Genomic DNA, 26,910 nt, shown 5'->3' with positions numbered 1-26,910 from the left:
TCCTTCCCGTCTGGGCTCCCTGCTCCTCAGGGCAGGCGGACTGCCTCCTGCTGGGGCTCTGCCCATGGTGGCCGTGTCCCCCACCTCTCAGATGACTGGGAAGTCCACCTCACACTCTGCACATGGGCTTTTGTTAATCAGGAGAAGGAACAAGAGCACTGGGGAAGGAGCTTAACTCTCCCATTCATTTTTCAAAAGGACAGCGAGCTCTCTGTGGTTTTGTTCCAACTCTGCCTCTTCACGGCCTCCTCCAGCCCCTACGTTCTCCATCCCACGTAACCCACAGCCTCTCCTTCCTTGAGAGCCGTTCTCAGTTTTAAAGGGCCTTCCCTAGTGGCTGAATTTTTGTGTGTGAACACTTTGAACTCTTCTCCCTCCGGCTCCCATGAGGCTGTGCTAGGAGCTGATGGTGAGAAGGGTGGTGCTGGGCAGGTCCAAGGAGCTGGCCACCAACCAAAGGGGTGATGATGTGGGAGTGACAGGCAGCAGGCAGATATCTGTAGGTTCTGCCCAGGAGAACCACGGGGCACGTGGACTTTACACAGATAGCCCGGGGTCAACTATGAGAGGCGACTGTCCTTTGTTTCTCTCTTTCCAGCATGTCTTTCTCCAGACGTGACCAGTGGAAGCATCAGCGAAAGTGCTGAGGTGACATGCTTTGTTCTCTCTCTTGATAGCACTCTCTTAGTCTGAAAATATGAAGAATGTTCAATGCTTCATTGTCCACAGTTACACAGAAATTTCAAAAAACTAAGGAGCTGGTAGAAATAAGTGCCATGAATGCACATGCATCTGCTGGCGGATGCCATCCCCCCCCCCCACACACACACACACACCCCGCCTGGGTCAGGAGTGAGGAATGAGGGAGGAAGACTAAGGAGGGATATAGCTGAGTTGGTGTCTCTGCACTCGATGTTTCTGACTTCAGTCCAAGTCAAACACAAATGATTTCTTTAACGATTTCCACTTGGCAGCTTAGATTCCCCACACCTCTGCCTCCTTTCATTGAAGAGCGGGTTTCAATGCAGGTTAGCTGGGATCTACACAGTGAGGTGCACTGTGCATGTGACCCAGAATGACCCTCAATAAATTTGAGTTCCCTTTTCCCTGTTTCTAGAAGGGATAAGCAGAAGCTAAGGGCGCTATTGGAACTATGACCACCAAGCACCACTACCAGACCTGTGAGTGAAGTTCGCAGACAGGGTTTTGTCACTGGTTTGCACAAAATACATGAAATCCGGCCTTCTACCTGAAGTGAGGCTTTGGGGATGAGTTTCAGTGACAGACATTTATTGGGGAGTCAATTACTGAAAGAAATTGAACCCACAAGTCTGATCTCACTATGGGCTTAGCTGGCTCTATTTCCCAGGTCTTTTCCTCTCAATTTGTGCAACTACTGGATGGTGGAGGGGTGCTGGGAGAAGCCAGAATACACCATCCGCTGGGCCAGGAGAGAAAGACCCGCTCATCTTAGCCTCCACGCCTTGTGACTCACACAAGTGAGCAGCAATGGGATTGATACTAATGAGGTCTAGTTTCATTGTCCAACTTTAGTATATTCTGAAAACCTAGACTTAAAAAAAAAAGAAAACCTGGCCATTGCAGGTCTTGCTTCTAATAACATAGCTGCCAAAAATGCTCTTGACAGAGCAAGTGGCAACAAGATATGGAAAAGAGATGCTTCCACAGAGCTCCAGTGGAGCCTGAATTTTATTTACTCACATCAGGGTGAAATCATGACTGCAGCATAAGGGACTTAAGTGAGACACCAAGAAGAACCAGACCAGGGGTGGGCAAACCATTTCCTAGCTATAAATCAGACATATCCCACTTTTGTATGACCAGTCAGCTAAGAATGGCCTTTACATTTTTAAATGGTTGAAAAAAACATTAAAAAAACTTTTGGTACCGAAACCAGTTTGGCTCAGTGGATAGAGCGTCGGCCTGCGGACTGAAGGGTCCCGGGTTCGATTCCGGTCAAGGGCATGTACCTGGGTTGTGAGCACATCCCCGGTGGAAGATGTGCAGGAGGCAGCAGATCGATGTTTCTCTCTCATCGATGTTTCTAACTCTCTATCCCTCTCCCTTCCTCTCTGTAAAAAAATCAATAAAATATATTTTAAAAAAATAAAAAATAAAAAATAAAAAACTTTTGGTGATGTGTGAAAATTATTTGAAATTCAAATTTTAGGGTCCATAAATAAAGTTTCATTGGAACAATGCCACTCTCGTTCATTTACATATTGCCTATGACGGCTCATGCAGAGCTGAGCAGTCAGGACAGAGACCACATTGCCCATAAAACCTAGAATATATATCCTCTGGCCCTTTACAGACCGTTTGCTGAGCCCCACACTAGCAGACGTGTGCACTGGGGATCTGCATTATCTCTCTCTGGAAATGCTTACAGAAGGGGTTACAGAAGTGGTTGGGTTTCAGAGAGAGGAACAGACAAGGTGAGCTCCAGAAATGCCTTTCTCTGCGAGCTGCCCTGACACACATGCACCTCCCAGGAAGGACTTCAGCAGAGCTTTGATGTGAAGCAACAAATTGGTGCCTTTTCACCTGTTTCAGAAGGTTCTTCACCGTCTCTGACGTACGTCCCTTATAGTGCTATCACCGTCTCCCCAACCCCAGGGAGTTACTGAGTCAGGAAGGGAAATAACCCCCGAGTATGACAGCAAGCAAAGACCAGAAAAATAAGGGAACCCGGAGAGCTTGGACCGATGCCTCCTCCCAGGGCAGAGTTTATGGCCTCTTTTCTGTTAAGGATGGTGCCTCCAAGGGAGCAAGTTGTAACCTGAGACAGCGAGACCCAGGCCATTTGGCTTTCCAGGTGGACAGGCCCCTCTTACCTGCATATCCCTCCTGGCGATAAAGCCCTTGCCCTCGGCATCACACGTCTGGAAGAATTCCTGTGCCTTCCTCAGCATGGCTACCTCTGCCAGCACCATCTCCTGTGTCTCCATACACTCCAGGCTGTCCAGGGGGCCCAGGCAGGCCCCATTCCCCTTCGGTCCCTGGGCAGGTCTCTGGGGCCTAGAAACCACTTTCTGGTCAGGGGTAGCCATCCAGGTTTATCAATTTCTCCAAATCTTTTCAGACCCTGATAATAGAAGATGAGAGAGAGAGGTGAGTGTGGTGGGGATGAAGTGAGGCTGAAAAAGAATGAAGGGGACGAGCGAGAAGCACAGAACTGCTTACCAATGTGCCCAGCATCTCTTAGCAACCACCTCTTAATTAGCAGAAGCTTGGACAAGGGGAAGTGTGCCATGATCTCTAATTGATCAGCCAGCCCATCAAAGAGAAAAGAGAAGAGCAGGTAAAGAAAACAGACACTTCCAGATTGAAAGAAAATGGGTAGAGGAAGCCTGAAAATAATTTCTCCCAATTTAAACAAACAACAAAACAGATTCTGATAGACCAGCTACCATTTATTGAATGTTTACTTGTAGGCAGGCACCAGGCAATGGTCTCTCTCTATCCATCATCATTTATTTCTCTCATCTCTCTGAAATAGATCTTATCATCTCTATTTTATTGAGGCTCAGAGAGGTTGAGTGACTTGCCAAGGCCACACAGCAGTTTGTACAAATTTGTGATTTAAATGCAAGGTCATCTAACTTGTATTTGCTATTAATCCCACACTGTCCTGTCTCCTCCTGAGCCAATGTTGCAGGGCTCCCCTCACTCTGATGCACTCTCTCCTATATCACTCACAACCAACAAGTTCTTGGTGAGCGCTTAGGCTCTGCCACAGATCCATGGAGGCCATGATGGCTGGATGAGAAAGTGCACCCTGTCCTCAAGGAGCTTCCTGTTGTACTGGACTTCCCAGGCCTGGTTCCTGGGATTTGTGATTCTGTCTTCAGCCAATGTAGAATCACAAATCACAGACCTCAGTCAGGTGTGTGTGTGTGTGTGTGTGTGTGTGTGTGTGTGTGTGTGCATGTGTGCTTTTGTTAATCCTCACCCAAGGATAGTTTTCATTGATTTTTAGAGAAAGTGGAAGGGAGGTGGAGAGACAGAAAGAGAAACATCAGTGTGAGAGAGACACATCGATTGATTACCATCCAGGTTTGTCAATCCAGGGCCAGGGATCAAGCCTGCAATCTAGGTACATGCCCTTGACCAGAATCAAACCCAGGACCCTTCAGTCCGCAGGCTGACACTCTATCCACTTAGCCAAACCGGCTGGGGCTCAATGAGGCCCTTAAAGCCCCTCAAGGAGTTTTTTTCAGAAGGTTCAGTGCAATGTGATGACATAGAAGAAGGCACAAAACCTGGCTTCCAGTCTGGACTGCACTGCGACTTATGAGACCTTGAACAAGTCACCTGTCTGGGCCTCAGTTTCCCCATCTGTACAATTAGAAGACCGGGCCTGCTTGTCTTTAAAGGACTTTCTCGCTCTAACAGTCTGGAAGTCTGACATTTCAATATAATTAAATGTTTTTAATGAAAAATTGGGTTAATATGATAAAAGAAAATAGCAATATCCTTGGATTTTTCCATCTGAAGTTTCGAGAAGTAGACTAGGTCCAAATTTCAAATGTATGACAATATTTGAATTTAAAAATATAGCTATGCACTCTAATGCATTTGATGGGAAAATAGAGAAAGTGAAGTCCTAAACCACATTTCCTATGACCACGGTCAGAATAAAGGCAGAAAATTACTGTATCACCAGGTGGGTTTCTCTGACTATTAGAATCTGGGACTGTGGCTCAGCTACACCATGACTCCAAAGTCATCTATTATTTCAGTCAACACCTTCCATCTGTGAGATTTGTCCAGAGACATGGGCCTGGAGCTGGATGACTGCCTTAGCCCCAGGAATGGAGTCCGTGGAACAGAGCTGGGACAAGGCAGAGCAGGCTCCCCTTCTCTCTGTGCTCAGGTTGAGCAAGGAACTCCCACCCTGACACCTCTGACCAGCCCCCCCTCACTCGGGAAATGGTCTTTCCTTCATCCCTACATGTGCGCGTGGGCTGTCACCTGATCAGAGGCAGATTTCACATTTTTATTCTGTCTTTCCCAGGGGAACTGCCTTGCACGTAAGTCCCCAGAGAGCAGGGCTGTGTCTGCAAGGCTTATTTATGTGCACTGCCTGGTACATCTGCGTGCAATGCTGAGCTCAGGGAGGGCTTTTGGATAATGATAGTGGTGCTATCTGAGCTTCTGTAAATACACAGCATGAGCAGAGCAGCTGCAGTCTTCCTGATGTCTGCAAGGCCTCATCCCCACCTGCTGTCCCAGACACTAGGCTAATAAAACCTGTCATTCCCAGGCCCCTAACCTATTTCATCCTATTGAAACCTGACATCCTTCCGTAAGGTACATAGGATTAGGATTCCTGTCAAACAGATGAGGAAACTGACTTTGGGGTAGGTCTAGTAACTCAGATCAAGGTCTAGTATAGTTAGAGGCTCATGTATCACATTGCCTTCCTATCATAGGTCCCAGCTGTGGGCCTGCTCATCACAGTCTACACATCCCCAACTGATAACAACCTAAGTCACCTCCCAGAGGCATGCTGATCATTTTAACATTATTCATTCATTCATTCATTCATTCATTCATTCATATCTATTGATTACCACATAGCAGGCTCTGAGCTAACATTGAGAAATGGAAACATGAATAAAACATGGTCTCCAACCTTAATGAGTAAGTGTCTGTGGGATTTTAGTCATGGTGACTGTCTGTGAAGGAAGGTATTTTGGATTGGGTCCCTCCTTCATACCCTTCAAAACAGACTATATAGCAATCATCTACTACTGACCCACTGTGTGACGTAAGTGAGTCCCTGAACCACCCTGGGCATAGAAATTAGTGAAGATGATCTCTCAGTTCCAGGTTTGACTTTCTCTGGGTCTCTGCCTTCCCTGGCCCATGTCATAGGTGATGCATGGTATAAAAGGGCCTATGTAATATTTCTAAGGAAGCCAGCTATGAATATGGGTAGGTAGGTACCTTGTCTTATTTGATTTTAACCCCAGATCCTAGCCCTGAATATGGCATAGAGTAGGTGCTCATTGCTTGTTTGCAAAAGACCAATCTTGCTAAATTATTTGCAAGGCCTGAAAACATTCGTATTTCAGTCAGGTAGCTCTATATCCAGGATTCTTAAGTCTCATAAAGAGTAAGTCCAGACTTCTGTTTCCAGAAAAGATGGAGTAACAGAAACTGTATTCAACCGTCCAATTGAAATAATAAAAAATCCAGGCAAAATATATATTTATAATGGTCTTCATGATGCTGGATATTAGGCAATGAAAGACAGTGCTGAGACTAGGGTAAATTGAGTGAGGCCCTCAAGTGCAAAATTAAAAGAGGCATTTACTCTCAGTTGCTAGCCCTGTATTTGCACAACTCTGTATCTTCTTAAGACTGAGGTAAAAAATTTAAAGGGGATCCAAAATGTAAAGAGGAATCCACTTTCAAACTATGTATCCAAGAGTGTTTATCATCTAAAATTTTCACTGTAGGGGCTGTACTCACCTCACACCAAGCCAAGCCCTGCTCTTGAGAGGTGGGAAACAAACAATATAAGTCCCATTGTTGCCTAAAGAGTTTCTCTGTCATGGCACAGGAAGGGGTAACCCAGGCAGAGCCTGGAAACTCCCTAAGTTGAGAAAACCCAACTATATGCTGCCTAAAAGAAATGCACTTTAAACATAAAGACACAAATAGGTTAAAAGTTAAAAGTTGGGAAATATATATATGCCATGTTAACACTAGTCAAGAGAAAGCTGAATATTAATTAATAGGCAGACAATGTAGATTCTAGAACAAAGAATATTAATGAAGATAAAGTCATTTCATAATGATAAAGAAGTCAATTCATCAAAAGAAAGTAGCAGTCCTAAACATTTATGTACCTGATAACTGGATTTTAAGATGATGAAGTAAAAACTGATTGATAGAACTGTAAGGAGAAAGACACAAATCCACAATTATATTCAAATATTTCAATGCCCCTATATCAATAATTAATAAAACAAGTAGGCAGAAATCTGTTAAAAACACAGAAGACTTAAACAACACTGTCAACTAATTGACATTTATAGAACACCCCACTTAACAAAAGCTGTATACACTTTCTTTTCAAGTGCACATGGAATATTCTGGTCCATAAAACAAGTTTCAATAAATTTAAAAGGATTCAAGTCATAAAAGTATGTGCTCTGATTTTAGTGGAATTACATTAGAACCAATAATAGAAAGACTTCTGGGAAATACTCAAATATGTGGAAACTATGAACCTCACTTCTGAATTAACCCATGGGTCAAAGAAGAAATGAAAAGGAAAATTAAAAAGTATTTTGAGCTAAATGAACATGAAAGCACAATGCTTTATATCAAAATTTGTAGGATATTGCTAAAGCAGTACTCAAGAAAAAAATTGTATAGCACTAAACACATATATAAGAAAAAAGCAAATGGCCTCAAATCAATTACCTCAGCTTCTAGCCTAAGAAACTAGAGAAAGAAGAGCAAATTAAACCCAAAATAAGGGGAAAAATAATAAAGATCAGAGCAGAAATCAATAAAATAGAAAGCAATAAAGAAAAACAGAGAAAACTTAAACTAAAATCTGGTTCTTTAAAAGCAGTAAAGAGAGAAGACCCAAATTACAATATCAGAAATTTGAAAGATAAAAGCATTACAAATTTTACAGACATTGAAAGGCTAATAAGGGAATATTATGAACAGCTTTATAACAATAAACTTGACAATTTAGAGGAAATGGACAAATTCCTTGAAAAACATTAGATATCAAAAAAGAAATAGATGATAGCCATTCTCTCAAGAATGAGGTGATACCTCATTGTCGTTATAATTTGCATCTCTCTGATGACTAGTGACTTTGAGCATTTTTTCATATGGCTGTTGGTCATCAGTGTGCCTATTTAGGTCCTTTGCCCAGTTTTAAATTGGATTGTTTATCTTCCTTTTGTTAAGCTGTATGAGTTCCTTATGTATTTTAGAAATTAACTCCTTATGAGATGTAGGATTGGCAAACACATTCTCCCACACAGTGGGCTCCCTTTTTATTTTGTTGACGGTTTCTTTTGCTGTGCAGAAGCTTTTATTTTGATGAAGTCCCGTGTGTTTATTTTCTCTTTAGTTTCCCTTGCTCTAGGAGATGTATTGGCAAACATATTGCTGCAAGAGATATCTGAGATTATGCTGCTTATGGTTTCTTCCAAGATTTTTAAGGTTTCACATCTTACATTTAAGTTCTTTATCCATTTTGAATTTATTCTTGTGCATAGTATAAGTGGGTGGTCTAGTTTCTTTTCTTTTCTTTTCTTTTTTTTTTTTTCGCATGTACCTGTCCAATTTTCTCAACACCATTTATTGAAGAGACTATTTTTACTCCATTGTATGCTCTTGCTTCTTTTGTCAAATATTAATTGAGCAAAGCGGGTTAGGTCAATTTCTGGGTCCTCTGTTCTGTTCCATTGATCTACATACCTGTTCTTGTGCCAGTATCAGGCTGCTTTGAGTACAGTGACTTTGTAGTATAACTTGACATCTGGTATCGTGATCCCTCCAACTTGGTTCTTTCTCAAGATTGCTGTGGCTATTTGGTGACAATGAGGTATCATCTCACACCTTTCAGAACGGCTGTCATCAACAAATCAACAAATGACAAGTACTGGCAAGGATATGGAGCAAAGGAAGCCCTAGTACACTGTTGGTAGGAATGCCGACTGGTGCAACCACTATGGAAAACAAGTATGGAGTTTCCTCAAAAAAATAAAAATGGAACTGCCATTTGACCCAGTAATCCCACTTCTAGGAATAGATCCTAAGAAACTTGAACACCCGTCAGAAAGAATATATGTACCCCTATGTTCATAGCATCGTTATTTACAATAGCTAAGATCTAGAAATAGCCCAAGTACCCATCAGTAGATGAGTGGATAAAAAAAAAACTGTGGTTCATTTATATCATGGAATATTATGCAGATGTAAAAAATAAGGCTCTCTTACCCCTTGAGACAGCATGGAAGGCCATGGAGAGTATTATGCTTAGTGAAATAAGTCAGTCAGAGAAAGACAAGTATCACATGATCTCACTCATTTGTGGAATCTCATGAACAAGAAGATCCAGAAACAGAAGCATGGAAATGACTGACAAAACTCAGAAGGAAGGTGGGGGTGGGAAGAGAGTAATTGGGGAACTTATATGCATATATATTGGGGTGAATGCCTGAGAAGGAGGGATGCAAGTTAGAGGGGCCAATAGGGGAAAAAAGAGGGACATCTATAATATTATCAACATCTATCAACAATAAAGATAAATTAAAAATAAATAAATAAAAGATGAAGAGAAAAAAGAAATAGATAACATGAATAAACTATATCTATTTTAAAAATTAACCTGACAGTTAAAAATCTTTCTACAAAAAGCTGAGAGGCCCAGATGGCTACAATGATGAATTCTACCAAATATTAAAAGAAAAATGAATACCAATTCAATGCAAACTCTTTCAAAAAATTGAAGAAGATAAAATAGTTCCTAACATATTCTATGAGGCCAAGATTATCCTGATACCAAAACTGGACAAAGACATTACTAGCAAAGAAAAATACAGGCCAATATCCCTTGTGAATATAGATGTAAAAATTCTTTAGAAAATGTTAAAAGATTGAAACCAACACCATATGTAAAACAAATAATACATCCTGATCAAGGATAGTTTTATCCAAGTAATGCAAGAATGGTTTAACATTTGAAAATCAATAACATCATTCACCAAATTAACAACTTAAAAATGACAAACATTATGATCATCTCAATAGATGCAGAAAAAGCTTTTGACAAATCCCAACAGCCTCTCTGGGTGAAAGCTCTCAGAAAACAAGGAATGTAAAGGAGGATTGTCCAACCTGAAAAGGAGCACCTATCAAAAAACCAACAGCTAACATCATACTTCATCATGAAAAACCAAATACTTTCCTCTATGATCAAGGAAAGGATAAGAATGTCTGCTCTTACCACTTTCTATTCAACATTGTGTTGGAGAGTCTAGCCTCCAAGGCAAGAATAGGGCAAGAAAACCCCCCAAAAGATCTAGATTGGAAAGGAAGAAGTAAATTCTCTTTATTCCTAGATATTAATGTTTATGTGGAAAATCTGATAAAGTCCACAAAAAGCTACTGGAACTAATCTGTGACTTTGACAAATTCAAAGGATACAAGTGCTTTATATTAAAAATCAATTATATTTCTGTAATAAAAAGTTGAAATGAAAATATCACTTACAATAGCCTAAAAATATGAAATACTTAGGGATATATATGACAAAATGTGTAATACCTATTCACTGAAAGCTACAAAATATTGATAAGAGAAATTAAAGAAGACAGAAGTAAATGGAGATATATGCATGTCCACGAATTGGAAGACTCCATACTAAGATGCCATTTCTCCCTAAATTCAGGTATAGATTCATCTCAATCCCAATCAAAATCCCAGCAGGGATAGAGATTGACAAGCCACTCTAAAATTTGTATGGAAATACAAATAAAGATAAACTTAAAATAGCCAAAATAGTTTTGAAAAATAACAAAACTGGAAGACTAACACTGCTTGATTTCAAGACATGAATCTATAGTAATCAAGGTAGTGTGAAATCAGCATCAAGACAGAAAAATAGATACATGGCATAGAATACAGAATAGAGAATCCAAAAACAGATTGACAAACATGCAAAGTCAATCCAGCAGAGAAAGCATAATCTTTTCAGTAAATGATACTAGAATAATTGGATATCTATTTGCAAAAGAATTTCAATTTGTACATTATGCCACATACAAAAATTGACTCAAAATGGATCACAGACCTAAATGTAAAATCAAAATATATAAAACTTCAAGAACATCTTCGTGACACCAATAATTCGGATTTTATTAAAATTTTAAATTTCTGCTCTTTAAAAGATGCCATTTAAGCTATAGACTGGGAGAAAACATTTGCAAAGCACATATCTGAAAGAGTATTTTGATTCAGTTTATATAAAGAACTCTCAAAACTCATAAGATAAACAACTCAATTTTTAAAATGGGCAGAACATTTGAACAGGCAATTGATATATAGATATCAAATAACTACATGAAAATGTTCAACATCATTAGTCATAAGGGAAATACAACTTAAACTGCAACAAAATACCACCACACATTTATTGGAATAGCTAAAAGGAAAAAGATTGACCATACCAAGTCTTGGCAAGGATGTGGCACAATTGGGTGGCACTCTCTTACACTGCAGGGCAGAATGTAGAATGGTACAATCCCTTTGGAAAACATTTATCAGTTTCATTAAGAAGTCAAACAAACTTCTACCCAATGATCCAGTCACCCCACTCCTAAATATTTTATCCAAGAGAATCAAAGCATATGTCCATACAAAGACTTGCACATGAATGTTTATAAAAGCTTTAGCTATAGTAACCAAAACAACAGAAATGCTCACCAGCAGAGTGGGAAACAAATTGTGTTGTTTTGCATACAATGGAATGCTACTCCCAGGAAAGGGAAGGCGCTATTGATTGACCCAAGCAACAAAACAATCATGTGAATGAATGAAGCCAGACAAAAAAGAGTACTAGTACTGGTACATACTATTTGATTTAATGTATATATAATTATTAAAAAAAATGAAGACAATCTATAGTGACAGAAAAGAGATAAGGAAGGAGAAGGGTGAATAAGAGGGATTGCAAATGAATTAAGAGGAAACTTTTGGGGGGGGTGTGTGAATATATTCGCAATCTTAATTGTGGGAGATATGTACATAGATCTATACATATACACATATATACAAATATATATCAAAATTTATCAAATTATATATTTTAAATATGTGCAGTTTGCACATGTCAATAGCTCAATAAATGTATTTAAAAAGAATACCATAGGTCCAGGCCAGAACCTTCTTATGTCCTCCAGGACTTGCAAATCCAGCCCTGCCTATTGTACTTCATCTCAGGAGCTTGATTCTTCCTTTTACATTCAATCTAACAAGCAGGAAACGGCTGAGAATTAAGTAATTTCCCTGTGAAAACTCTCAGTCCCTCTGAAAAAAGGGGAGCAGGCAGAGCGCCTCCTGAAGCCCATTCCATGGTGAGTTCAGCCCCCTTCCTCTTACTCCTTGGCTGGTCTTGGCCTGCAATCTTTGCACAGCACCTGTGGGTCTTCCAAAGGGAATGGAAGACAAAACAACAGAAGCGATCTCCTTTCAACTCAAAAGAAAGTGGAAGCTCAGTGATACGCTCTGTGGTCTCCCATTTGGATGGAGCCCAGGATGTCCTGACTCAGAGCTGGAGACAGCTTTCTGTTTCAAAGAGTTGTCAGAGCAGCAGACAGCATTTCTACAAAAGGGAAGTAGTGGGGTATGGTCCAAGGCCAAGGGAAAGGGCCATCACCTTCACGACGAGGACAGAGAAACTGCTTTTATTAAAATTGAATTTATTGGGGTGACAGTGGTTAATAAAATGATATAGGTTTCAGGAGTACAGTTCTATAATACATCATCCATATATTGTATTATGTCTTTCCCACCCAAAGTCATGTCTCTTTCCATCACCATTTATCCCTCCTTTATCCTCTCCTGCTTCCCCCACCCCTTATATGATTTCACTCACATGTGGAATTTGATGAACAAAAGAAACTAACAAAATAGAAACTGACTCTGAGCTATCAAAGGGGAAGCGGGGCTGGGTGAAAAAGGTGAAAGGATTAAGAAAAAAATCAAACCTACAAACAGACAACAGTATGGTCAGAGAAACTACTGTTTATCTGCCTGTTCCTCAGAGCAGGCCACTCTTCTCCCCACCAGAATGAGTCCATAAAAGCCTTTGAACACAGATGGAAGTTATCTAGCCCTCAACCATTTCCAGGAACATTTCCCAGTCTTCCAAAGTAATTCTAAGATCAAGCCTAAGCCCTTCCCAAGGTTTCTAAGCTAATTTCCCCCTCACTCTGGGCTCAGCAGAGATGGGGAACAGCTGGTAGCTTCCTGCATGCCACATCCCTTGCAAACTTGAAAGCGGCTACTAATCCACCCTGATCTCCCTTGCATCTCTCCTGCAGCACACAGTTAGGAATCAAAGGCCTCACAGCATCTTCAGGATCCATCAGATCTCCTTGATTACCCAGCTCCCGTGGAGGGATGCTCCCTAGGCAGCAGCAGCCCAAGTCTCTACCATTAGCTCTGAGTTGGCTGTCACACGAAGGCAGAGACAGGTGAGTCTTGTCAAATGCAGAGGGGGCAGGAGGGTTGCTTCTGGAAGGGTTCCAAAGGCAGCTCCAGTAAGAATGGGTGTGAGATACAGAGCATGGTGCCTGGTGGGCCACAGAGTGGTAAGGGCACCCTCTCAAAGGTGCTTGCATACACTTGCCCCTTGGTATGGGCTGGCGGGGCACATGGCCCTCCTGGTGGCCTGTGGTGGGTGACATTATACCACCAAGTCCCATGCAGCCAGGGCAGCCAATGGGAGATTGATGGGCCTCTTCATTGTATCCCTCATATAATATTTTTTTGTTTTGTTGCTTTTTGTTTATTAGTTTGTTAGGTTAGAATTTGATCTGGGGTGTAGGGTTTGAGTTCTACAGAAATAAGAATAGTAACAAGAGCTCACACTCCTAAGGTACCATCCCACCCTCATGTTACAGGTGAGGAAAGAGGCTCAGGGAGCTGAAGAAACCTGTTTGTGGCCACATGGCTGGTGCCCCAGGTGGTCTGGCATCTGGCTTTGGAGTCTGTGTTCTTATCCCCACAGTAAGAGGCCTATCGGAGAAGGGGTGGGATTTTCCCAAAGCCCCCCACCACCACGTGTCAAAGAAGCACATGGCAATCTCATAGGGAGCAGGGAAGGTCTGGTTTCCAGACTGGCCTGGCTCCTGTGCTGACACTTGAGCAGTGGTTGGGGGAGAGGAGGGTTGGGAGGGGGGGTTGGAAGGGGTGGAGAGAGGAGCCCCCTAAAGAAGCAGCTTGGCCACTCTGCCCTCACTGAGAAGATCCTCACACCTGCCCCTCTGCCTTGGTCCCAGCAGAGGGTCCACCCAAGGCCATGGGGACGGGGAGGGGCAAGGGCATGAACAGCAGCCAAGTCACCTGTGGAACCCAGAGGTTTGGTTAAAGCACTTTCCCCCACGTACTAAGATGGATTTAAAACATACCTTTTTGTGGGGCGGGTGCAATTCAACCCTTAGCAGGTAATGTCATAGAATACCTTGAAACAAAGATTTCAGTCAAAGTGGTTTGTATGGGGAGAGGAAAGGGGAGGGGAGGGGAGGGAGACTTTTTTAAAGCGCTGTGCCTTCCTTGAGCTTAATCCCAGGGCACTCTGCAGCTTGGTGTACACCACATGTCTCAATGATCCAACCCCAGGGGCAAAGAAGCTGGGGTATTCATATATCAACCCTATCAGTCACTGGGTGCGGGCTGCTCCTGGGGTCATTAATTCCCCGCACTCCACTTTGCCATGTGTGGAGTGGGTGCAGGAAAGCCCCAGGCAAAGAGACAAGCACTGGCCCCTGGAAGTTGCCAGAAGACATGGAAATGGTCAGGCTCCCTGATGTGGGCGGGGCCCTGGTAGCATCACAGCGGTAGGCGGGGTGAGGAGAGGTTCTGGGCCTCCCACATGGCACCCCAACCCTGCTTTTCACTAGGGAATGTTTGCCTAGGTAGCTAGTTAGTTGTAAATATAGGAAGGGAGCAAATGGATCAAACATCAAGCCTAATAAACAAGGGAGCAATACTGGCTGAGCTTAATGAGGTTGAAAGCTACAGCTTCGCACATTCCAGTCGCCCCCACTCCCCCTTCCCCCTGCCCCCAATCCTCTAATTCCTGAAGCACTTGGGAAAGATCGGTTACTGGCCATTAGCTGGGATTACTGAGGGAGAGATATAACAATTAAGGGAAAATTCCTCTGCTGGGCGCATGCCCAGTAGGAGCCAAGATGGGGACCGTAAGGGAGAGGCGTCTAGCCTGGGAAAAGGGCCTGCAAAAGATTGGGAAAGAGATTGGGCTTTTCAGTTTGAAAGCCCGAGGTAATATAATACAAACTTAACAAAGGTCTCTCTGGGTAACAGGCGTTGGTTTGTTGGTGTGTTTGCGCACTTGCATGTTCAGGCCCAAGCATGGGCTCCACGTGCTGGCCTGGGCCCGGCAATGCAGCCCCAGGCGGAGCTCACCTGGAAACAAGGACTAAGCTAGCTGGATGGGGACAGGGCCTGAGCTGGACTAAGCTTTGGCATTGACTGAACTGATGACACAGGATTTCTGGATCCTGGACCTCCTTCTGGGCTTGATGAACGAAGGCTGGACTTCTACAGCGGGACCGAGTTTGACCACCTGGCCGTGGATGAGACACTGGCTCATCCTGGAAACAACCCATTGTGTTTTCTTCAGCTTCAATAAATCTTACCACTAACCCAAATCCTCCATGCGTGGTCCCTGAAACTCTTTTCTCTCGATACCACAAGAACCTCATTTCCACCGGCAACAGGAAAAAATGTGGAGGGTGAGGTGGGAAAGGCTGGGGACCAGAGCAGAGAGAAAACTCTGTCTCTCTCTTCCTCCCCATGGAAAAGAGGAATCCAACACAGAGGATTGGTAAGGGCCAAATTTCCCAGGTTCAAATCCTGCCTCCACCACCTCCTAGCTGCATGACCTTGAGCAAGTCAACCTCTCCAGGACTCAGTTTCTCCATCTGTAAAATGCATCTACTTCATGTGAGGACTAAGCAACATAAAGCATGTAAAAGACCTTGAAATTATGCCTGGCTCCTAGCGAGGAGGTGATAAATGTTAGCTCTTGTGATTATTTCTAAGGCATTTTCAATATTAACCTTTTAGTTCAAAATTCTGATAGTAAGATGACTGTTTGGGAGGTGATGAAATAATTAAAGACACACTATAAACCAATAATGGCACTAATTACACTTTGTAGTTTAAAAAGAACTTTCACTTCTGTGATCTCATTTCCATAGTGATCCTGTGAAGATGTCAGGACTGGCTGCCTTTTTCCGCTTTTACTAATGAGAATCTCATTCTCCAAAAGGTTAAACGACACGTCTCGGGTCATGAGCAAGTTGAGCTGGGACTCAAACTTCACACCACTGAGAGGTCAGAGAAAAGACCAGGTACATAATAGGGCTACATTTGTTTTCTAGGACTCAACAAAGGGAAGTTTCTCAATCCTTCTCCCTCCTGTAAAAACACTCCCTAGGTCTGCCCCAACTCTCGGTATTGCATGTGCCTTCAGAGCCCAGTTTCCAGCCCAACTCCTCCAAGAAGTCCTCCCTGACCACCCAGGCATCTGTGCCTCTGAGTGCGCTTGCATGCTTCGGGCATTAGAACACACTGCTTGGTCTGGTGGAAACAAGCCCAGAATGTATAGCTGGTCAGTCAGACACATGGGTGACAACCTGATATTTCTTCGTTTTTCCTCAAGGCAGAAGCCTCCTTAATAAATCTTAATAAGAATTAAATTGATATTTGCTCATTTGAATGAAAAATGCGCCACCAATTCCCAGCCTGGTACTTCACGTACGACAGTTGCTCAATAAATGTGTGTTGGTTTCTTATTCAGACCATTGAGAGTGAGGGCTCAGAGTGGTGACTATTTGTGGTATAAGGAAAAATATTGGTTCCTAGCACAGAGCTCCTAAAACCCTCGGAATTCCCTGAGTGAAAGGGGTATCTTTTGTAATGTATAATGAGCCCCTTTCATCCATACCTGAGTATATGCTAATGAGCTTACTGGAGGCAGGCCCTAGAGAGCTTCTGGGTGGGGGCTGATTGCCAGAGGAGCCACCCATGTGATTACAGGGTCAGGATTTTCAGGTCCCCCCACCCTCCCACCTCTAGGAAGGAGAGGGACGGTTATTTCTTCAATCATGCCTGTGTGACAAAACCTCCATGAAAGCCCTAGCCCAGGGCTCGGGGAGCTTCCAGTCCGTAAGTACCTGGAGCTGTGCTCTGGGCGGGCAGGGAGGCTCTGCACCCTCTCCCTACACCTTGCCCCGCTCACCTCTTCCCTCTGGCTGTTCCTGAGTTACATCCTTTATAAGCTGATATCAGTAACCAAAAGTAACTGAAGTGCTTTCCTGAGTCCTGGGAGTTGTTCCGGTGAATTACTGAACCTGAGGAGGGGGTTGTGTATAGCTGGTCAGTCACAACATGAGCGACAATCTGGGACTGGCATCCAAGTGAGGACAGCCTTGTGAGACTGAGCCCTTAATCCGTGGGGTCTATGTTACTGTCAAAATTGAATTGAGTCAAAGGACACACATTTGGTATCAGAATGGTGTTGTGGGGAAAAAAAGACACTGCAGTATTTACCATTCATTCTCTGGGCCTGGGGTGGGGAAAGCCCTAAGTCAGTGGTTCTCAACCTTCTGGCCCTTTAAATACAGTTCCTCATGTTGTGACCCAACCATAAAATTATTTTCGTTGCTACTTCATAACTGTAATGTTGCTACTGTTATAAATCGTAATGTAAATATGTGATATGCAGGATGGTCTTAGGCAACCCCTGTGAAAGGGTCATTCGACCGCCAAAGGGGTCGCGACCCACAGGTTGAGAACCGCTGCCCTAGGTTATCATACCTGAATATTCCTAGGGTGTCCATATTTCCACAAGGAAGAAATTGTGATGCTTGCGTTTCTGCCCAGGTGTCCTGAGAGGTCATTTCTGTGTCCCCAGCACTGTCTGCACAGGCCATGGCAGCTGATGCCACTGTAGACTGTGTCCCAACCCTGGACTTACAGGGTGGGGCCTGTTTTAAATCCATCTTAGTACATGGGGGAAAGTGCTTTAACCAAACATCCGGGTTCCACAGGAGGCCTGGCTGCTGTCCATGCCCATGCCCCTCCCCCTCCCCATGGCTCTGTGGATCCTCTGCTGGGACCAGGCAGCAGATGTGAGGATCTTCTCAGGGAGGCCAGAGTGGCCAAGCTGCTTCTTTAGGGGGCTGCCTCCCACACCCCTGCTAGGTCCTAAAACCCACATACACACACACCCACTGCTCAAGAGTCAAGTGTCAGCACAGGAGCCAGGCCAGTCTGGAAACCAGACCTTCCCTGCTCCCTATGAGATTGCCATGTGCTTCTTTGACACGTGGTGGGGGGGGGGGGGGCGGGGGGGCGCTTTGGGCAAATCCCACCCCTTCTCCGATAGGCCTCTTACTGTGGGGATAAGAACAGACTCCAAAGCCAGATGCCAGACCACCTGGGGCACCAGCCATGTGGCCACAAACAGGTTTCTTCAGCTCCCTGAGCCTCTTTCCTCACCTGTAACATGAGGGTGGGATGGTACCTTAGGAGTGTGAGCTCTTGTTACTATTCTTATTTCTGTAGAACTCAAACCCTACACCCCAGATCAAATTCTAACCTAACAAACTAATAAACAAAAAACAACAAAACAAAAATATTATATGAGGGATACAATGAAGAGGCCCATTAGAACATACTGCTTGGTCTAGTGGAAACAAGCCCATTGACTACCTCGGCTGCATGGGACTTGGTGGTATAATGTCACCCACCACAGGCCACCAGGAGAGCCATGTGCCCCGCCAGCCCATATAAAGGGGCAAGTGTATGCAGGCGCCTTTGAAAAGGCGAACTTACCACTCGGTGGCTGGCTGTCACTTATGCAACCACTATATCTTGCCTGCTTTTTCCTCAAATTAGGCTCAATTTCCTTGTTCTAGTCTCAAGGGAGAAAGAGAACAGCTGTCTCCTATAAACACCTCTTCCAGGTCTGGACAACCATTAATAAACACCCCTTCCCACTTCTCCGGCTCTATGATAGGATACATCAAAGGCCCTGCATAGCGGCTGCAGGTCTCACCCTAATTCCTCTAATAATTAGTGGTTGTAAACCACTTCGAAAGATAAAAGGCATTTTATAAGAGCTAAGTCCTGTTATGATTAGCTCCCCACTATGCTGATGAGCACATCAAAGCCAAACACAGCCACAGCATGGTGTCTGGTGCTTAATTAGATGTAGTTCAAGGTGGCTGGTATATATTAAAGAAACCGCTGCAAAATTTGTCAACATTTAAAAAGTGCCTGCTTTCTTTCCAACGCGACAGGCTCTTTTCCAAGGCGGTCCCTGCTGATGCCTGCAAGGCTGTCCGGCGAGGACGGAGCTAACATAGCCTCTGGGCCCGGAGGGGAAGGATGCAATAACAGCACCTGTCCGCGGATAATGTCTCCTTGCTGCCAGCACGAGTCTACGCCTGGGCTCTCATTTTGTTCTGTTTCCCTATCATTCTGCAACATGAGCACATAACACTACCCGCCCTTTGCAGAGGAGGAAGCGGGGATCCACACATCAGGAGGTACCACTGGGCAGGGGTACAGTTATCAAGGCGACCCTTTCGCCGCCCAAGCCACACCCCCAGGATATATGTACACCTCTCCAAACCCCACACCCAGCTTCTATGTGCCTTTTCTAACTCCTTCCACCTGTTGACTATCAGAAGGCTGGCACTTGGGTGCTGGAGCCACACTGTCCACATGGACAGAGCCAGAAGTGCCTGAGTTTCCCGTCACCTCTCAGCCCTGACCCGATGGCTGGTGCATACGTGTGAAAGCCCAGTGCCCTGGCCTCCAGGAGGGACAAACGCTGCCTTGTGATTTGTACTTTAGAGCCTGTGGGTCCAGGCTAAGCCTGGAGCCTGCCTGACATCACTCTGGCTTCTTCCCCTCTCCTGCCCTGCTTCCTGCTCCTTTACTTTGTCCTCCTGGGAACGTTTCCTGAATAAATCACTTGCCCATTGGTCCCCCTCTCGGGATCTGCATCTGAGAAACCAACCTAAGATAATTCTCTTGGTTTAGCACTAATGAGGACATTTTGCACGTTTGCCATTAAATGCATACTCCCAGATCTCTTCAGTTTCAAGTCTTCACTGCCAAGTCTCCAACCCTAATATTTATCTTTTCTGTGTCTACTCCCAGGCCCCCACCTCTTAGCTCTTCACTCTCAAAGTACCTACTTTCCCTTGGATCATGATATCCCAACTGCTTCTGAAAAAACTAACCTTTGAGCTTCCTCTGAGCACATGGAAGGCACCGAACCAGCAGATGCTGGGAGAGATACAAAGATACGTTTATGACCAGCCCTTTCCTCAATGAATTTACAATCTTGAAGGGGCATAAGACACAAATACTGGGGGCAGAGGATATGAGAAGAACCGTGTGCATGCACACAGGAAAATTGTAGGAGAAACAACTCAGAATTTTGCCCCAATGCAAAGCCACTGTCCACAGCTCTCCGCGCTGTTCGATTCTGGCTGGTTTACTTAATCTTAAATGTCTAAGGAAATGGAGGTCAGCTCTGGCAGAGATACCCCAAATGAGTGGAGAGTCCAAAAAAAGCAGCTGGCATTTCATTCTGGTTGGCATTTTCTAAAAAGCAGTCCTACCTCAGGAAACAGCTTCAGAGAGGGTAAACAAATTGACCTAGGAAGACAGCTAATTAGTGACAGAGTGTGAACTCAATCCTAAGCTTGCCTGATTCTTTAAAACCTCAGTTTATTTATCTGTAAAATATGACCAATGATTCTCACTCTGCATAATTGTTACAAAGATTTAAAAATAACTTATCAAAAATATCTGGTACAATAAGCACTACATAAGTGGAAATCACTCTTATTACTTCCAGAGGTAATATTATTGAGCCAAAAAGCATTTTATATGCAAATGTTAAAGGTTCTTAATACATATTACCAAACTGCTTTAAAAAACAAAAACAGCTAAACAAGGCCGTGACAGCATTGCCCAGGGGACCTTCCTGAAACGCAGGCCTAATCATGCTTCCCTGTGGCATTCAGAGTCATTGCCGCATTATTCAAAATAGCAAAGATATAAAAACAGCCTAAGTATCCATGAATGATAAATGGATAAAGAAGAGGTGGCATATATTCACAATGGAATATTATTCAGCCATAAAAAAAAGGAAATCTGCTATTTGCGACAACCTGGATGGAAGGGCTTTACCCTAAATTAAATAAATCAGACAAAGAAGACAAATACTATATGATCTCACAGGTGGAATTCAAAACAAAATAAAAAACAAACTGAACTCATAGGTACCAAATACAGATTGGTGGCTACCTGGGGTGGGGTGTGGGGGGGTGGGAACCTAAACAGGATGTTCAAGGCCAATTTGCCATATGCATGTGCAAAGGCAATGACACAGCAGTTTTACTGCTCGCGCTGCGCAGGCGTACCTCTCTATAACCCAAATATTGATGTCCCTATTTGGCAAGAAGCCTCTTTTTTCTAAGTTGGTATAAAGAGGTGTTACTGGCCAGCAGGTGCGCGGCTGCTTTGTGGGGCTACTTTGAAGAGCTGCTTTGTCTGATGGCTCCTTGTTATCAATGGCTACTTGGTCTGCGATAAAGTCTCTCCTATATGCCTATGACTTCTCATATCTTCTTCCAATGCCAAAGGGGAGAGAAATGGTGAAGGTGGTAGAAAAGAACAAACTTCCAGTTACAAGGGGAGTATGTCCTGGGGGTGTAATGTGCATACAGCATGGTGACTATAGCTAACAATATTGTATTTTCTAAGGGAGCAAATTCTAAAAGTTCTTGTAACAGGAAAAAATATTGTAACTATGTGTGGTGATGGATGTTAACTAAACTTATTGTGGTGATCATTTTACAATATATTCAAATATCAAATCATTATGTGTACCTTAAAGTTATATAATGTCATATGCCAATTATATTTTAATAAAGCTGGGGCAGGGGGAGAGGAGTGGGGAGAAAACTGTGTCCTCAAGTAGACTGGGAAAAATAATGGCCATCTGATGAACTCAGTTTCTGGAAGCTAAGCGCCTGCTAATGATTCTCATAAATATTAAAAACAGCAGCAAAGACACCCACACAGACTTCACAGATTTCAGGCCTGAGGACCAGGGTCTGTGGGGTACCCTGTCCACCTTTTGATCTCTCACTCACCTGGCAGGTCCCGGCTCCTCAGAGCAAGGGTAACGCTTCAGGTCTGGAGAGCACGTTTGCGACCCGTGTTTGAATCCCGCCTAGGAAACACAGAGATGAAAACGCTGTCTTTCCTGCAGGTGCCGGAGAGGAAGGGGTTTATGGCAATGGGGGGAAATGTCCCTCTCACTAGGGCTGCAATGCCCCCCAGAAAACAGGCCTCGTCCCATCCTTTTCCAGGTTTTGGAGATGAGGAGAGATGGAGGGATTATAGTGGGAAGTCTGCATAGCAACCTGAGTCTGGAGATGGGTCCAGCCCAGCAGAGGCTGACTCTTGTGCCTGAGCAGGGGGTAGCCTCGGGGCTAACTGGACACCCCCTTTCAGCAACCCCAGCTCTCAGCAGTGATCTTTCAGCTTTTTGCATCTGATCCACAAACGCTGTCTGCACCATTGTGGAAGCTTACCCTTGAAGATGGAGAAAGAGAATTGTGGCCAGAATCACTGCCCTACCTAAGAAAGCTCTGCAGTAGTATAGTAAGTAAGAAAAATCTAAGGGCCCCATATGGGTACCAACCTAAACAGTGCTGGAACAGGCTCTGCGACAGGGAGATGCTGTTAATTAGCACTGTGAACTTGGGTACAAACTTTGCAGAATGCTTTGGCCACATGCTAAGTAACACGGTCTGAGGGCATGCCTGAAATTACTGCAGGCAGCTGTAGTGACTGCAAAGGAGGCTGGGATTCTCTGTTGTACCCCTGCTGAGGACAAATCTCCACCAATCACTAGATCTGGCAGACCGGATGTGTATTCCCAGCAACCTTGGTCTCTGTAGGGTTCACATGCACAACTCATCTGAAGCAAGTGCCTGGTGTTCTATATGAGGTAATGCAGTTCTCAGGTGTTCATTCAACCATCCAGTGAATGTTTGCTCTGTGCATGCACTTTTCCAGGTGCCAGAGAAGCAGCAATAATGCAAATCCAGCAAGCTTTGCACCTGTGGAGCCTAGATTCCAGTGGAGAGAGACAAGCAATACATACATAAACCCAGTAAGTATTTTCAGAAAATGAAAAGTGTTGGAAGAAGTCAGCTCTCAGTACCTACCCCTCAGGGGCATTGCTGCTGGAAGCAACCAAGGTGTGGAAGCCCCAACCAGGCAGCAGCCTTCAGCAGAGCCAGAGCCAGGCGGAATAGAGAGCAATGTTGCCCTGACTGTCCCCAGCTGCCGACACCTGGGAAACTTAGGTTATACATACTTAGAAAATATATTTTGGCTCTACATAAGATGTTAATAGTGTTATTTCTAGGTGGTAGTCTTAAGAGATGATTTATTTTGAGTTCCTTCTGAATTTCCTAATAGTTTTATTATTACAATGTAGTGCATTTGCAATGAGGGAAAAACACATTTTAAAAAATGAGAACACTGGCCTAGATAAATCAAATTAATAAGGAATAAATTTGGATGGGTAGGCAGGGACCAGATCTTAGGATGATGAATAACATCTTGCCATGCCACTTTATGGCTTACAAAAGCAATTTCACAAAAATATCTCCTTCAACCCTCACAAGATAATCTCAAGGTTACATAAAAAAATAAACCTTAGTGCAGGAAAATACCTGCCCCCAGGTGCCCGACTTCTCAGCCAAAGTGTTTGCCATTATTCTGCGTGGCCTTCTGAAGCTGACCTCCCTTCAGACACCGCCAGCACCCAGGTGCTAACTTCCCCTGTCTCCACCTTTGCCCTCTCCTACAGGGACCAAGCTGATTTGTTCAGATGTGTAGTTATTGACCCAGTCTTCACCTGGTCCTACCCGGTTCTAGGCTTTGTACTGAGTGCTGGGGACACAGGGGAGAACCAAAAAGGTCTTCACAAATTAATGAATGTATGATACAAATCATGGTTACTGCAGTGGAAGAGAAGTAAGGGTGTTACACAAATGGCTAGCACCAGAGGGAGCTGATCTGGATGGGACACTAGCCCTTTGCCCGATACTGAGCAATACGTTGTCACTAAGTCCCCAGGGTATGCCAGGCACACATTCTCATTGAGGCCAAGATTACAAGATACCAGTTCTCAAAGGACATATACCCTGGACAGAGAGGCAGCACTCAACACCAAAACAGAAGTCCACTGAGGACATCATGGCACTTTCAATGATGAAGTAGCCCCCTTCAGCCCCCTCTCAAACAAGGTGATGTTGACCAACCCGATCATCAGTGTTGGCACAAGTCAACATGTGATTGTCACCAGGAAAGAAATGGCACAGACATACAGAAAGTGCATAGCTGACACCACAAGACCGGGCTTCAGTGTCTGAGTGGGTGGCACAAGCATTTAAGACAATAGGACCTTAGAGGGGAGAGGACTGGATGGGCCGCTGTGCTGGAAAAGCCTTCTGTGGAGGAGGCGGGCCCAGACGGTGAAGGGATTTGGATCTTCTTCCAGACAATCCCATTTAGCACGGCCTCGAGGATGCCCAAGAAGCCTGCAGCACAGCCCGGGGCCCTTTCTCTCCTGGACGCAGGAGGCTGGCTTCCCGACCTCTCGCCTGGGACTTGAGAGAGGAGGCCTGGGGTCCTATTACATCTGTTTTGGGGTTTCTAAGTGTCCCTCTAGCTAAGCTCTGAAGAGCCAGGAGGGATGTTGGTCACCCAAGGCTGAACATAATGTCTGATTTCAGCACCAGGCAGCTAGCAAATGATGAAAACAACCTGGCTAATGAGTGCTTGTACACATTGGGTTTTACTGAAAAAATCCATAAGCGAAGCTCAAAGACTTTCAGGTGTTGTGATCTAATATGAACAGAAATTTCAAGTCAGGTTATGTTCTCAGTTGCCATTTGATATCACAGGCACCACTGCAGTAATCTGAGCTACGGTGAGTTCCCTGGATACACCACCAGCTGAATAGTAATAACCATACAATAATGACAACAAACTTTCATATGGTGCTTTAGAATCAACAAAGATATTTGTCACCTATGCCTATGAGTTAATATCTTATTTGTAACTAGAAGCCCAGTGCATAAATTCATGCACCAGTGGGGTCTGGCCGGCCTGCCCAGATCGGGGTCGATTGGGGCTTGGCTGGCAGTGGGGAGGGAACACGGGAAAATGGCCAACCGGTCCCGCCCCTGATCAGGCTGGTTGGCTGCCACAGTGCACGTCATAGTGACCAGTCATTCTGGTCGTTCTAGTCGCTTGGCTTTTATATATATAAATAAGAACATGCTGGCAGTTATGGATCCTGGACTATAGCTGGTGAGGCCTGGGCCTGAGGGTGCCAGACTTCTCACACCTCCCCCTCGCTGTGACACTGAGTCACCCTCACTGACACCTTCATCCCCACAGCGTTTTGACTTGGCAGTGTGCGCTGTGAATAGGCTCAGGAAACCTGTGCTCATCCTGGATCTCCTCTGTTCTTTCTGTTTGAAGAACACAAGGTTTTGAGTTTAGACAGCGTTAGGTTCAAGTCCCAGGTCTGTCATTTACGACTCATGCGATCCACAGCAAGTTATCTGGTTTCTCTCAGCCACTTTCCTCCTGTCTTTTTTTAAATTTTATTTTTTCAATTACAGTTTAACTCGATATTATTTTTATTAGTTTCAGGTGTACAGCATAGTGGTTAGACAATCATATACTTTACAAAGTGTTCCCCCAGATATTTTCAGGAACCCACCTGGCACGACACATAGTTATTATGACGTTATTGACTACATTCCCTACGTGTACTTTACATTCTGGTGACTATTTTTTAACTACCAATTTGTACTTCTTAATCCCTTCACTTTTTCACCCAGTCCTCCAACACTTCTCCCCTCTGTCAACCATCAGTCTGTTCTTTGTGTCTATGAATAGGTTTCTATTTAGTTTATACATTTATTTTGTTTTTTAGATTCCACATATATGTGAAATCAGATGATATTTGTTTTTCTCTGACTGATTTATTTCACTTAGCATAACACCCTCTAGGTCTACCTATGTTGTCACAAATGGTAAGATTTCATTCTCTTTTATGACCAAGTTATATTCCAATGTATATATGTACAACCACTTTTTTTATCCACTTATTTATTGATGGAAACTTAGGTTGCTTCCATATCTTGGCTATTGTAAATAATGCTGCAATGAACAATATGGATGCATATATTCTTTCAAATTAGTGTTTAGGGTTTCTTTAGGTATGTACCCAAAGGTGGAATCTCTGGGTTATAAGGCAGTTCCATTTTAAATTTTTTGAGGAAACTCCATACTGTTTTCCACAGTGGTTGCAACAATCTGTATTCCCACCAGCAATGCACGAGGGTCCTTTTTCTCCACATCCTCACCAGAGCTTGTTGTTTGTTGATTTATTGATGGTAGCCAGTCTGACAAGTATGAGGTGATAGCTCATTGTGGTTTTAATTTGCATTTCTCTGTGATTAGTATTGATAACTTTTCAAATGTCTATTGGTCATCTGTATGTCCTCTTCAGAGAAGTGTCTATTCAGATCCTTTGCCAACTTTTTAATTGGTGTGTGTGTGTGTGTGTGTGTGTGTGTGTTTTGTGTGTGTGTTTTTTGGGGGAGAGGGGTTGTTGAGGTGTATGAGTTCTTTATAAATTTTGTATATTAACCCCCTTATCAGATGCATCTTTGGTAAATATGTCCTCCCATTCAGTAGGTTGTCTTTTCATTTTGTTGTTGTTTCCCTTGCTGTGCAAAAAGTCTTTAATTTGATGTAGTTCCATTTGTTTATTTTTTATTTTGTTTCCCTTGCCCAACAAGATATATCAGAAAAAATATTGCTAAATGTCAGAGATTTTACCATCTATGTTTTCTTCTAGAAGTTTATGGTTTTGAGTGTTACATTTAAGTCTTTAATCCATTTTGAGTTTATTTTTGTATATGGTGTAAGTTGGTGGTCTGGTTTCATTTTTTTTTTTTTTGCATG

General features: G+C 43.7%; 1 protein-coding gene across 12 annotated transcripts in view; it reads right to left on the bottom strand.

Annotated features, from left to right (window-relative positions):
• CRACR2A (calcium release activated channel regulator 2A) overlaps positions 1–26,910 on the bottom strand; it is a 140,510-nt gene that overhangs the window by 81,198 nt on the left and 32,402 nt on the right. For 5 of the 12 annotated variants that reach the window (XM_059683853.1, XM_059683847.1, XM_059683842.1 and 2 more), the window contains one exon: positions 2,856–3,106. In XM_059683853.1, the coding sequence (XP_059539836.1) occupies positions 2,856–3,071 (216 nt within the window). In that variant the 5' untranslated portion in view covers positions 3,072–3,106. Of the gene's footprint in view, positions 1–2,855; positions 3,107–6,881; positions 6,929–14,198; positions 14,221–21,998; positions 22,079–26,910 lie in introns of those variants that run through there. The other 7 variants (XM_059683845.1, XM_059683850.1, XM_059683846.1 and 4 more) reach the window with 4 other exon arrangements.

This window comes from Myotis daubentonii, chromosome 2, assembly GCF_963259705.1.
Source record: "Myotis daubentonii chromosome 2, mMyoDau2.1, whole genome shotgun sequence".
Lineage (NCBI taxonomy): Eukaryota > Metazoa > Chordata > Mammalia > Chiroptera > Vespertilionidae > Myotis > Myotis daubentonii.
Note: the sequence above shows the minus strand (reverse complement) of the source record. Positions and strands in the feature narration are given on the sequence as shown.